Source organism: Acanthaster planci, linkage group LG04 (genome assembly GCF_054643075.1).
Source record: "Acanthaster planci isolate LZ-2023a linkage group LG04, COTS_SCS, whole genome shotgun sequence".
In the NCBI taxonomy this organism is placed as follows: domain Eukaryota; kingdom Metazoa; phylum Echinodermata; class Asteroidea; order Valvatida; family Acanthasteridae; genus Acanthaster; species Acanthaster planci.
This window is the reverse complement of record NC_141780.1, coordinates 2,135,592-2,150,625: the sequence shown is the minus strand read 5'-3', so window position 1 is coordinate 2,150,625 and position 15,034 is coordinate 2,135,592. Positions and strand designations below refer to the sequence as shown.

Sequence of the window (15,034 nt, the reverse complement as noted above, 5' to 3'; positions counted from 1 at the left end):
TGATAAATTTTTAAAGATATCTTCCCGTGGTCTGCTATTCTACTGTGCTGTGGTATGTAGATGGTGCGTTAATCATGACTAACTGATGAGCGCATGTGGGCGAGGAGCACAAGGTTGAAAAATAAACGCCAGGAATAATGACTTGGAAACCAGCCAACTTTGTCCAGTGAAACTGTATACCAAAGATTCTGCATAGAATTTACAATTACGCTGTGTTTTTGCACAGGATTTGATTGGAGGGTCTGAAGAAGCGCTGTATAACGAGTGGACTGAGGAAGCCCTAGGCCTATGGCGAGGATATATAAGCCTGCAGTTAAAAAATACGAAACTTTGAATAGAGGCTTTGCGTGGCAGCCGTCTTGGAGGGCAGTTGTTTTGTTCCACAGGAAAACCTCCTTTGTGCATACCCTGTGGAATAAAAGCACTGGCCTGCAAGATGGCAGGCATGCAAACCCTCTATTGATAAAAGTTTGGCCCCAGATTGGACGCATTTGAAAGCGAGAAGGACTAACAATTATCGAATAGTCCGGCAACCTTCTACTCACTAAATGTAACCACCGACCATACAAATAAAATGGATTTGAGGAGCATTACCTTACATGCATCATCTCATCTCTTCTCTTTCAATAAGGAGGACAATTTGCCTGCTCTTTCCTGCTTTTTTCTCACTTCGTAAATAGAATTAATGTAATATACAGCCATGTGGATATCTACGACAACTCTGGTTATACACGTTTAGAAAGAAAAGTCAAAGACAGCTGCAACCACAAGGTATTTATTTCACCTCGTCAAAGTTGCCTTGAATCGTTACGCGGGTTGGGTGCATGCACTTTGCCAGTACAGTAGATGCACACAATTCTTGATGAAGGTCATTCAGAAAATCAATCATTAGGCCTTTTCTTCCTCACTTCCGAGTCCCGAGAAAGCACCAAAATTACAATAAAAGCTGACTGTGAAGGCGGGAAATGAAATCTCCCTCGTCCGGACACAGGAAGATTTGCACCGTGACGGAATGGCTGAAAATACATGGGGTGCATGTGTAAATTGCGCGCGGGTCCGCAATCCATTTTGCCGTGAAACCTACCTCGTGTCGATTCCACAGGGACGTATTAATTGATATTCAGCTAGGGCAGGCCGCGTCCCAGTGGGTTGCCACAGTTAATTCTAACCGACTCTGCTTTGACAGCAAAGCATAGCGCTTAAGACAAAGACCATAAAATTCAAGGTGACGATTATGACAGGCGTATCCAGCCGGTTAAAAGTGACCGTCTGGAATCTCCAAGTAATCCTCTCATGCTTTTACCAATACTTGGTAATTTGTAAAATTAACCCGAGTTTGAAATTTGGGACATGATAATTCGTGTTTTCTTCATATTTGTAGCGCATCAGGAGTGTACTGTTGATATTCTTTGCCTGAAGCTTTTGTGTAAATAATTTTCTGTCCTTATGGTGCTGTTTCCAGACAATAAATTAGCAAACTTCTCTTTATTTAATGGGTCACGTATTTTGTGTATTCTAGTGTGTTCGTGCATTTTAGTATTTCAACCTTTCCTTAATCCTACTCGGGCAAGACTAGCTGATTCCACTATAAATGGTTATGCAAATGTTTCAGAACCAGAAAAAAAGGTTTCGTAGGTATTTTGCTACGAGTATTACCCGTTTATTGGGTTTTCATTTTGGAAGCTTATTTTTCTCCTGGTTGGGCAGCTCTTCCACGGCAGCACAAAGGAGGGGCGTTTCTGTGGATAGGATAATTAGACATACGTGTTCAAGTGATGAGCCAAATTCACAGTGGAGCTATAGCGATGTATCGTGCGGGAATACGCAAATCGCATGAATCGGCTAGCGATGGTGACCTGACCGGCCTACTATCCCACGGTGTACTCAGTGGCGCGAGAGAGTAATGTGCTGGACTTTCCTCATTACGATATGATGGACCTTCCTGGGGAGACACCTAATACCGCTGGCCTATAAATATTTCAGTCTCGGCCGTATGCTATCACGAGCGAGAGAGAAATGTCAAGATGGATAAGGTCGAGGGCAGCTGCTCCTGTGGATTAAAGAGATTAGGTTTTCACTAACTCTTAGATAGGTTTACCTTTATCCAAATTTAAGACAGAACAGTGTTGACGTTCACAAGCCATTTAATGTTCCCTCTTTCCCGAATAGCGGATATAAGTGGCGGGAGATTTAAAAACAGACAAGGGGAAAATTGAGTTAGACTTAATCTAATTTCACCTACTGAATTTTTCGGCCGTATACTCCCTTTTGGAATTCGCATCTTACCCCCTCCACGTTCACCGCTTTCTTGGCACCAAATGCTAACCTTTATCTCTAACCCGACCCTAAAAAGAGCAACTTCAAGTGGCCCGTGCAGATATGCCAAAAAAGGAATGAATTCATGTGTTCTGTGAGGCACTAGAGGAACGGTCGCATGCATGCATGACGACCGCTTGAAATGCTCGCCTTGTTGGCGATCCAAAAAATGATTTGGGGTGCCTTCATCGTGGTTTTTCTTATTGGCGTCACAATCTTGTTATATGCCCCTCGCCGGATGATGTTTAATGCGCGTGACTGCCGAGTTTCTGTCTGTTCGTCACTCTACTTTTTGGCTGGTCGGCAGGCTGTCTAGCCGTTTGGTTTCATCTCAGGATATGGTTATTTATTTTAACGCGACTCACGTTGTCGCGAAGACGCAGAAACATCCACATCAACATATCCGCCCTTGCCTCGGTGACAAAAACCCGTCAAAAATATCCCCCAGGCTTGGGCCGCTTGGGGGGGGGGGGTTGAGACGATCACGTGTGTCCCGTTTCCTTAAAAGACGCCAAAGTAAAACAGCCGCTCCATCACTTTTTTTTTTATTTCACCATACACAATTACATTCGTGATTTTCTTTTTATTCTCGACATACCGCACACATTCCCCGCGCTGCGGGCAATGTCTGGCCTGCGATTTCAAGAAAAAATGGTTTGCTTTTCTTAGTCTTTACATATGGTGTTGGAGAGGCAGTCAAAAATAAACATCTCGCACAGTCCTGCTCAATATCCTTTCGTCAACACTCGCCACTGATCAACCAGTTCTAATGTTAAATTAATTTTACAAAAAGCTGAACAGAAACCTGAAATCCACAGCGGGTTGGGTTAATTTCAGCCGTGTTTGCAGTGTAAGATGAACAAACAGGAAGCAATAAGTGAACAACTTGTTTTATCGTCGGTCAAAACATTACCCAAACTGATAACTTCCTGTTTTCCAGGCATTTGTGCAGTTGATCAGTGTTCAGCATGGTTACGTGAGAGACTCTGCGAATGCATCGACAGAAAAATCATTCAGATTGTCCATGTCTGTGTCGAAGAAACTGCCTCCAAAACCACGCAGAATAAATGTTACATTACATCCGTTTAATAAAAGTAGAGCACAAGATTAATTGTCACCGAGTTTCAAATGCCTCAATGCGGGGTGATTAAAGTTGAGGAATTTACACGCAGACGTGATTTATTTCACATTTTTTGTCTGCGGGATCGCATCTGTACTCAACTGATTGTACTCGAGGACATGTTGGCTCTATGATGTGAAGTTCTGGCGAACATCTCGCCTACCATCACCTTGATAAGTAGATTTATGTTGCAATCCATCATATTAAGAACAAATAAGCGTAAAGATTCCCGCCAAGTGAACATACAAGTCAAACGATTTTGCACGATGAATAAAACAACGAATTAAATGGGATTACCATATACTTAGTGAAATAAATTTCAACAAACGTGCTTCTCTTGTCCGCTAAAAGGTTGAATACTAACCGCTTAATGCGACTGTCAAAACCAGTTATACTGACATTGTTACTTTATTAACATAATGAACAAAGAACATAAACAAAACGGAGGTAGAAATGGTGCTTTTATCGTAATCATTTAAATAAAATGGGTTCTGATGACATAATACATATCGCGGACGAGAATTACAGATTTAATTTCAATTGGTAATTATATAAATTCAGTGAATTGCCCTATTCAGATTAAACCACAACAGTAGTTGAATACTATTTTGATTTCAAATGCAAGTTAGTTACGCTGTGCCGTAATCGTTCATGACTACACAATTTCCACATAATTCTGAAAAGTGCACTTAACCCGCACATGGATAAATGCTTGTAGCCTCGACAAAATAGTGGGGTGCATACCACGGATTGTTTTCTGTGAAAGAAATTATCAGAAGGCTTACACAATTTAAAAACAAAAATGATACCTGAACATAATCAACACTCAGAGGCTCCAAAGAGTGAGTGAAATTTAACACCCCCGGTGTTATCAGAGGACTACACCAACACTTTTCATAGGTGTTAAAATTTTTGGTGTTATTTGGTGTTACTTGTAACACCCTCCAGTGCATTGTAACATTCATAGGTGTGTCAAGTAACACCGGCAGTGTTGAAGTAACTCCCTATGGTATGGTCATCTGATAACACCTCAAAGTGTTAATTTTAACACCACAGTTTTTGCAAAGTAGAATTATCATTTTGTTCAATAATAATTGCACATGAAACCTAACAATGACATTCCTGTCAAAACAATTAACGCCCAGTCTTGAACAAAACAACAGCCAAATATCAACTCCAACCTTGCTTAATTGAAAACCAAAAGAAAACAAAAGGAGACAAAACCAACAAAAACACATTCCAAATCCATTTCAAAGTTACAATCGTGTACCATAGCTTCGTTCGAAAATCACCATGGGTGCATTCGGTATATATGCATGCAATCAATACCCTCTTAATTTTCAGTGCCGGTTGTCAGAATTTCAGTGGGGTGTCTTTTTCCACGAGATATCAGAACTTACACATTTAAGAGTAAATTGGAGGGCTTGTGACAAAGACACATCTTTGAGAGAGCATCTCGTCGAAATGGCATTTCGTAAGGAAAGCCTTGCGAGGTCTGAGGTCATATCGACTAAGTGTGCATTTTTTTCTTATCCAGACTTTCTAATGAATCGCCTTTCCCTATTAAAGGGATATTTAGAAAAAGATTCAGTAGTTACAGTTATCACCGGATCAATATCAGTTTCTTTCTTTGGTTGATTATGAAAATTATTAATACTGCTTTGCCTTTTTATGAATATTGTATTAAATTACACATTCATTTACACCAAGTAACAACGATTACCTTATAAGTACATGAATACTGCATGGTATTTCATTATACACTGGCGTTGACATCAAGCAGCAAATCCTATTGCTGAACATTTTGTGAGCAGTTAACTGCACGTGTGACTATCTGCGACAAAAATAATGACTCCTGTAAGTGAGACTACAGGGTGACTTGTCATTCCAATGGTCTCACCAGAGGCCTTTTCAAAGGGGGCTTCATCACATGGAAATATGTTCAAGATGTTTTGTTACTTGCACTTTGCCGTTCTTGGCGTGGTGTACATACACACGCTGTGCCCTTAGGCTATGCATGAAACGATGCTGGTGCATTAGTTTTATAGCTCACGTCCAGTGAATAAAAATAATACAGTCTTGGTTCGCCTTCACACAATCTGCAGTGTGACTTTACAAACCGTTCGGGATGGAGAAAAAGGCTCGAATCAAATGAATAAGTCGACCCCATCCAGCGTGGTGGATTGCTGTCACAAGGCACATGAGCCTTCGCGCGTGTATGCTAATTCATGAATGAACGGCACATAACACACCGTGGCCAGCCTCGGGTTACACCAGTCGTCAAGGACGTTTGAGCGTTTTGATAAAATACTTCTGAAATTCACACGTCCAAAAGAGCGGAAAAACACCGCTTTAGGATTTTGCTCGTCGGTCAACCTCCATGGTCTGTCCTTCTGTTAGAGATGCCTGGTCTGTCTCTCTGCATGTCGGTCGGGTTGTTCGTCCGTCCGTCCGACTTTGTTCGAAAGAGTGCTCGTTTTTCTGGCAAAGATCACAGATCAAAGAAGTCTGGCCGTCTGTCCAGAGTTCTGTCCAAGCAATTTTTCTTGAGCTTTAGCCCATGTCTACAATGGTCGAGTTTTACATGTTTGTCGATAACTTATAAATTAAGCTTTAGGCCTATATATGCTTCGTCTTTTCATTAGTTGGTCCGCTCGTCTGGACTTTTTTTTTCAATTCGAATTTCTGTCCGTCCGTTCGTCCATTTTTCAGTCCATATACAGTCATACCTAGATCTCACTTGGAGAGAACACCCGAAGAGATATAAAAAGAGACCACTTTCTCCCTTGCTACAAAGGAAGACTATATTTGTAGAACTGGTGCTCTGGGTCACTAGTAACCATGCGCTGCATGTCGTCGTGATGTGCAAATGTTTATAAATTTCATTTTCAAGAGAAAAAAAATTCTGGACGCAATATTTCCTCACATTACTACCGACTTTTTTTTTTGAAGAACGCCTCCTCGGTACAAAATTTACGACTGTGTTACGCGCTATGAAATTCCAGAAATTGTTTCATATCACAAATATGTCAGTCAGAATCGGCTTGTGCTCCACCGACGGAGCGCAGTTTTAGAAACATGAAAATATTCAGCAACACATCAGAATCTTGGTCCATCCTTCGGCAGAAGGTATCATAAATCCAAGGAATTTTTGTCGCGAGAGTCAGACTGAGAGGCTACTTGAAGTGACTGAAATCCCTACTTTAATTTGGCCTCAGCTTGGCTGAGGACCGGACCAACAAATTTCACAGAAAGTTCAGTTGGGTGAAGTTTCCCGCTCATATAAATGATTTTGCCCGTTCTCATCGAGAGTCGGATTCCGTGGGTGCGGTATATTCAGGCTAATTTCTGATACATAATATTTTCATGCTGGGCTCTGGACAATACTTCTAATTGCGAGCCGATTAGAAATCAGTAACAATGATGACTTCGTGAGCGGTTATAAACTTCAGAATCGATCCCTAGCATCTAAATTTCATCGGATGCAAATCAATGAAGTATAAATCAGTGGTGGACCACTATAAATAGAGAAAATGGCGTGTAATCGATTTCCTTCTACTGTTATTTTTGAAATTATTGTAAAGGCCATTTACAACATTTGCGAGCAGACTCAGTTAATTGATGGTGCTGTGTAAATGGTTTTGTTCAGAGAATGTAACAAGAAAACAGTAAAAAGAGTTGTTTAACGCGAATTCAGCAACAAATGTCAGCGGTATCTTTTTCACTAAGACTTAGGTTTGTTCATGACAATTTGAAGATTTGGTCTGAGAGATCGTTGAGAATCGCATATGTTGTGATTTGCCTTTACGTCCTTAAATCATAGATGGCGGTACAACTGGGATACCCCGGGGGGTCTCCTCCCGTGAACGACACGGGAACAGGTTTCGCTTACAAGCGCGTTGGAACCTTGGATTGAACAAGGCGAAGAGGATGGGGTTACATAGCGAATGGGTGTAACCTAGAAAGACAGCAATAGTCATGGCAGTGACGTCACCACATTCGGAACAGAAGGCATAGATAAGAACCTGTAGGAAGTAAGGTGTCCAGCAAGCGACCAGACAGGCGAGGATGAAGCCAAGCTGTTTGGCCGCTTTGTCTTGCTTCTTGAGCAACGTGAGGGCCTTGGTGCCACGCCCACTGATGGCACTGAAGGAGTTACTGACAGATGTCCTGACCCTAGACGTCAGTGCCCCCATGGTGACGCTATCTATGGGGAAAGAAAGAGATGCCCTGCGCTCTTTCTTGGTGACAGTAACGCCCAGGCTACCGGGACGGCGGAATCCGCAATCACTGGCGTAGCCGCTGTCGCTGCGAGGGCCTGTGATCACGTCCAGGGAGTAGGAGGCTCGGGTGTTCTGGCGCCTCTGGTTCAGCAGGCGGTTGCTCTGGAAGCTGTCCCGGTAGAACGAGCCAGCGCTCCCGGACGTCTTGCGCTGTACGGTGAGCAGGCTCTCTGTGTCGCCCGCTTCCTCCTTGCGGGCCAAGCGAGGAGAGGCGCGGCGAATCATCTCGCTGGAGTTGGCCCGCAGTCGTGCCAGGGCGCCCTCCCCCGAATCGGCTCTCTTCCGCTTTACCGCCGCTGCCAGGTCCTGTAGCGGGTCCATGTCGTTGTCGTCGTCGTCCTCGTTCTCCTCAGCAGCTATGGCGTCCTCCGGCGTCTGGTCGGTGTCGTCTGGCTCTGACCCTGGCTCGTCTACACAGATCGGCGGTGAGCTCCATCTCTTCTGGACATCTATTGGCACGTCTGGAGACAGAACCTGCAGAAAGTTGTTGATGGGATCCGCCGCACCGCCGATACTGAGATGGTTTGAGCCCGTGGGGCTCCGCTCCTTGGGTGAGGAACTCATCAGACCTAAGGTAGGAGAGCTGTTCTTTCGTCTAGGCGATACGGTGCCTATCATTTCTTGGGAGTGAGATGACCCGTTGTCCGCGGCTTTCTTGTCTTCGCTCGCCAGTGATTTGTTAGACTTTGAGCTGCACCAGCTTCCGTCTCGCTCGCGGATGACGTCCATGCTTGCCTCGATCCCGGCCAGAATACGCGGCACCTTAATCTTTGGCAGCACGCCCAGGCCTTCGAAGGGGCTAGCAGGGCTCTTGGTGATCCTACCGTGGAAGATATCGTCGGCGGACCGGGCGACATGAAGTGTGTTGACCATGTTGGTCACTCCTACCTTGGTTTGGTGGTGGGGCCGACTGTTAAACGTGCCTTGGCTGTCTCCAGTCTCTGAACTGAAAGGATCGTTTTCACACGACTCGTTGACTCCTTCCTTCTCTTCGTCGATGCTCTCGTACCGTTTCAGGTGAGTACCGGGGGAGTACCCTTTCTTCTTCCTCACCATGGCGGTCAAGTGTCTCTCGCCTCGTTCCCGGCATATCGCCTTCTCGTAGATGTTCCTCAGTCGTTGTAACTCCTGCTCGCTGATGAAGCCGTGCTGGTTCATGTCGCTGCCGCGTTTGGAGCCACCGAACCGGTTCGACATGTTGCTGGCGATGCTGGACCGGCCCAGGTCCATTTTGTGTCGCCGGTGTATGGCCCTAAATATCCGCGAATAAATTGCACATAGGAGGGTGAGCGGAATGAAGTATATGCAGACGGCACTGGCTGCCATTAGCCAGCCACTCGAGCCGAAACAGACGAAGCGAGTCTTGGTGGGCACCAAGACGTCTTTGAAGGCGTAAGGCCAGATAGCGACGGGGACCATGGTCAGGACGATGGCCAAACCCCAGACCAGGGCGATGAGGAGTAGAGCCCGTCTCTTAGTCCGCTGTCGCATGTACTTCATGGGTGAGGTGATGGACCAGAAGCGATCCAGGTTCAGCAAGACCAGGTTGAGAATGCTCGACGAAGTCAAAAGGAAGTCCAGTGTCACCCATACACTATGTGCTGGAATGTGTTCGTGCCAGCGGTCAGACACGTGGACGTCCAGCGCGTAGAACGGCACCACCAGCAGGCCGACGAGAAGATCGGCCGTGGCCAAGCTCATGGCAAAGCAGTTGCTGACCGTGTGCAGCGTGCGATCGGCCCGTATGACATGGATGATCAGTGCGTTGCTCAGCACCGTGCCGAAACTCAGTAGGGCCACCAGGAACGACAGCGAGATGACGACAGGTGTATACCCGTCCGTGTCCGGGTCAATCTGCAGGATACTGACACCGTTGCCCGACAGGCCACTGCCACACGACAAGGACACCGCTGTCGCGAGACTCAAGTTGTAGCCGTCAGCGTTTACCGACGCTCCAATGGCTAATTCAAAATTTGACGGAACGGAGTCATTGGCGATGATCTCTCCTGCCATTGTGTGTGTGTATCAATCCCTCACACAGTCCTGCGTACTCTTGAGAACAAACTCAGGCGAAGAGTGGACTCACAGCATAAACGGACAGGCAGTCCCATGGTCCTTAGTGGTTAAATGTTCCCGTCGAGTTCATCTCTATTTAAGCCTCATCCGGAGGACTGTGGGGACGCGCTCACATCTCGGGAATACGAGTCTGCAGGTGCAGTTGAGGTATTTGTAGATATATATTGTATCTCCCAGGTTCCATTTACTACAGGAAGACGCTGCGACCGTCGCTACAGCCGACTTGCAGTCAGCTCGCTGCAGTGATGTCTGGTTGGCTGGCTCGCCGGGGAGTGGGCGGGATTCAAACTGACAACTCGAGGCACGCTCAGATCACTCACGGTGCGACGCGGTACGGAGTTAGCACGGACGAAAAAAAAATGCTACTCTGGAGGAAGTGCCTCGATAATGCGTGCCTAGGTGCATAGTGTGCAGTGGCGGAGACCTGCGCGCGCCGACCTCAACCCGCGCGCATCTATAATGAGTGACATTATTAGGAGCTAAAAATAACCCCGACTTGCCGAAAAGAGAGACGGTGAAGGAGAGATGTAGCGGCAGCTAGCTCATAGCAAAGGCCGGCATTGAATATCACTCACGAGATAGGCGGGTCTATTGTCCGGGCTTGGAGGCTGTGTTTCAATGAGGGCAATGCTAGCAATTTCTCACTGGTTGCTTTGAATGTTAACCGTCTGCTTCTGTGGATGACCAAATGACCGCTGAAATATTTCGCGCGTTTTTTCCCCGCTGTCATTTATCAAGAGAACAGTTGCACTTGCACTTGCTACGTATAATGCGAAAGAGCTAAGGAAGCGATCAGATCAGAGTTGGAAATAATTAAAGGCCTCCTGGCATCATTTAGGATTACCAACTGAAACTGGACTGTGAATAGGAAATCGCTCCCGTGTGGATGTCTGCACGTTTGCCCAGCGATTTAATTTCATTAAATTTCGCTTTGTCATCCAGATTCTACCAGCCTGACTTAAAGTGATTGTACTGAATTACATGGCATATAGGTATTAACAAAATTATGCTTAACCGCAAGCGGTGCTTAAGTTGCCGTATCCACTTTTTTTCAGATAATAAATCAGTCACTTATTAATAAAATATAAGAAGCAGACAAAATAGTTGGTTTGGAGACCAATGCAACATTGTGTTACATGTACATCAAGATAGTTGAACATCACCTAGTCACAAGGCATTATCAGCTAAGCATTCAAGGCATTTTGTGAATCACTCGTCGCACGATCACACATGACTAATACGCCTCCGTGGGATCTTTCACCTGTGTTAACTAACGTATCTCGTGCTCTTGAATTATTATATTCCATGTTAACAATTTGTCATGCAATGAGGACTTCAGTTAATTTCGGTGCAAAATCGCGGGGAAGCGCCCATGACCAAAATGAATTTTGGCATCTGTTCCAGATATTTTAAGAGGTATGTGAATGAATAACAAAGTGAATGTGTCTGTAGATTTCCAGGCTCTCAGGTTTGTGTAGAACAAACACAACGTTCCTTCGACTTTCCCCGGCAGTTACCTATAAATTATCTACAATAGCCTTGCTATACTTCTGAAACCAGAAAACGATATTGTGGCGTCAATGTGGGCACTTACCATACAAAATAATTAGAGATGCGTTCTGTATGTTGTTGGATTATCAACTTAAACATTGTCGTTTACACATTGATTGCTAAGCTTAGGATGAACAAAGACATGCAACACATTTCTTGTATCTTCACAGAGAGGCTGGATTGGCAGCTCAGAATGTTACTTAATAGCTTGGTAACTTACATATAAGACTGCGTGTGCTTCTCTCAGCACATTTATTTATCTATTTTCATATCTGTTCACTCAACAGCGCATATAGCGCCAATTACACGAAGTGATAATTAAGCAGAAAACGAAGAAAAATGTTCAGTTTTAGAGGTGGGAGGAAAACTCCACATAAATATTCAGGGAAAACCCCACGGAATCAGGCAGGGACTGAAAATTCAATCCACTTGCTGGCCTAGGTGGGATTCGAACCTGGGTCGCAGTCGCAAAGGTGAGGAAAGAGCCACTACACCAACCTGACTCCCCAGTAGAAAATGTTGCGTGCGCATTACCCTTGGAAACCTTTTTCTGTCATCTTGAAATAGCCACCGTGATATGACGGAGTACAGACCATGCCCCTTTGATCTTGGGCTGTGCTGACTCCTTGTGTTTTATAGCTTCATGGACAGACCATGGAGCTATAAATCGAAGTCTCCGATGACATCGTCTTCCGTCCCGATAGCGGCCATGTTGAACACGTCAAACTTTACGGACACGCATGTGCAGTACCCATAATCCTTTGCAAATGCGACTCCCAGCATTCCTCGAAATTCGCGAGCGGCGCATAATTTGATTCGCACCACGAGCCACCAGTGTTTATTTTAACTTCCCTTGCGGTCGTAAAAGTGCTGGCGGTGGCCATCATTGCCCCCTTTGATCTTGGGCTGTGCTTACTCCTTGTGTTTTATAGCTCCCTGTATAGACCAACCGGATCGAGAGCACACTCTCGCTTATACTAGCGGGTCGCAATCTTGTTCGCGCCCACAGGAGTATAGTTGTGTTAACAAAAACAATACGCCCGAACGAACCCGGAGACACAAGGAGTGCTTGTTGCGCAAGCGCAGTCGTTACAGTTTGGTAAATACTTGCAAAGGCAAAAAAAAAATCAAACAGATCTCAGCCTTGGTTCTTAATTCATGAAAATGTGGATTGTTTGGGGGAAAAACACGAAAGGTGAAAATTAGGGTACTTTTGACACTCACAATCTTGTTAGAAATTTACAACAAACGTTGTACGCTGCAAGCCCTTTGCAAAGCCCGCTCATAGTCTGCCCATTGAAAAATACTGTTTACAGAAGTTATTGCTTGCATTACGCATAGATGGGGCGGGGAGTAAATGACATTCGAAATACAATATCGACGAGAAGCTTGTTTAATTCAGAAATTGATGCGGTAGATCTCTTCAGGTATAGGCAGTAAAATTTGTCATAGTCCGGAGGCCGGACTGCCCCTTTAAAAACTGGAATACCCCAATTACTAATTACCCGCTCCACCTCCAGAAACTTGCTAAATATTTTGCCTCATAAATGCCTTATACGCTTATCAATACATAACTTGTTTTTGCGGTAGTATTCTACCCCGGTGCCTTTCAGGCCCTTGTGCACCTTTGCACCCGAGAGCTCCCGGCGGGTAAATACAGAGAATCCGGGGCTAGGTCCTTAATTTCATTTGGTGGCCGCAATAACGCACCATGATTGCAGCTGTGAGGCACGTCACACATGCAAACCTTATTTCCATCTGACCAAGGTATCCCGTACTTCAGCTGCTGCCTGTATAGGGTCGAAGATGTGCCCCAGCACTCTGCAAAAATATTTCCAACGAATGCATATCTATGCTATGAGAGTTATTGTCGTGCGTGCCATAGCATTTAGAGAGATGTTCATCACTTTACCCTCCACCTAAACTTTTTTAACACTGTGCACTTATTTCCAGCAAAGGTAAGGTAAATCTTTAGTTTGTTTTCCCAAGAAATCGGCACTATTTCTTGCAGTTCAGACGACAAGGAATGTCGATTGACTTCAACCGCTTAAAAACTTCGGATACAGAAACGACCCGACCCTTCATAAAACTACTGTGCATCAAAGCGACTGAACACAACGACATTTCGTCATAAACGAAGTGACATCTTAACCGATGTTATGCCTCGTTATTAGATACAATTTTCCAGGTTTTGTGGACAACAACTCAGCGTACATTACAAATGGTTGGAAGTGCATCCTGCAAGATAAAGGAAAGTTATTTTTCAATACCAGTTATGAAATACAATCAATGAAAATGATAGCCTTGGTACAACTTTAGATATTCTTTTTACAAGGGTTGAATGAATAAGGGTGTGCGAGTTCTCGATGGGTAATTTTGAATTTCAAAAGATCCCGCACGAGACAGAGAACTTGAAATAAGCCGATGCAGGCTTTTTTTCCTTAGGAATACGTGGCCTCAGGCTGTCATTCCAACTCCCTAGGAGTCAACGACCGCACTCTATTGGAGAAGATGCCGATGATATCGTCTGGATGCCTCCCAAAATGTGTAAAGGGACAAAAGAGCTTCGATGTCATTTTCAGAATATCACCGGGATCTTAGTTACAGCTACGATGTGGAAGGCTGAAAGCTAATTGTACCATTATGGGGCCCGGTTGATACCTGGATGTCGCGCGGGAGTCGACAGAGAGACGAAAGTGCAAGTTGGTATTCGAACTGGTCTGCTGGATTCGGTAAATTTAGAAAAATAGTCAGTATTTGGACAATGTTAATACTACATGTAATAATGGTTTAAACTGAATCTATTTCTTTGGGGAGGGGCGGCGGCTTCAATTTTGCAGGAGGTCAATACAGGATCATCTTTTTCCAGAGTTGAAATCTACAAAAATGATCTGAGTTCAACAAATGGAGTATGGATTCCTTAAACTGTCTGTAGTGTCTTTGTGGCAAAAAGGCTCAACGAACATATTTAAAATACGTGTAATGAGTTGACACACGAGTAGATAATCCAGCTGGTTAGTCGTGGCAGAATTGGGCTGCATTAAACTGAACACACAACTTACGCACCCCGTCGTTTAATGAAACACCGACCCAACACAGCTGGTGAAAGACCCATCGATCTGTTTCAGACAGCCAAATAAACAACGTTGTATATCCGTGCGTTCTCGCCTCTTCCGACTTCTGTGCGAACTCACAAAAGCGTGTAAAATGTCTACCAACCGTCTCATTATTTAATTATTCCGGTGGGATCGCTGATTTCACGCGGTTTTTCTTTCTGCCTGTAATAGCAGAATTGTCGTCGCGTCCTTGCTTTATTATAATCCGTTATATTCAGCGAGACTATATAGGATAAGACGCCGTGTCATGTGAAGACGATGGATTTGGAGACGGAATATTGACACCAGTAGGGTGTCTCCCCTAATTCATGCAACTTGAAGGAACTCGAACTGAGGTGTGAAGTCAGTGCATCGGTGTCTGTCCTTTTTGCAGTCCAAAAGCCTCGTTTAAGTAGCCTTGCTGCCTCGCGGGCGGGGTGCGATGCTTTGACTTGAGCCTCAAAAGACGGCCTCCGCGTGATGCACGTTTCTTCCCTTGTATTAATTTCACTGTGTTGAACAAGACCTCATGCACATCAGCCTTGCTTGTGTACGTTATGTGTATTTTGACTAAGTCAGGACCACAGGCTGTG

General features: G+C 44.8%; 1 protein-coding gene across 1 annotated transcript; it reads right to left on the bottom strand.

The window, feature by feature from the left end:
* Positions 1-3,825: 3,825 nt before the first annotated feature.
* On the bottom strand, positions 3,826-10,216 carry LOC110986428 (uncharacterized). Its single transcript, XM_022248277.2, has one exon. The coding sequence runs from the start codon at positions 9,730-9,732 to the stop codon at positions 7,249-7,251; it is 2,484 nt and encodes an 827-aa protein (XP_022103969.1). The 5' UTR covers positions 9,733-10,216; the 3' UTR covers positions 3,826-7,248.
* Between the last annotated feature and the right edge of the window lie 4,818 nt (positions 10,217-15,034).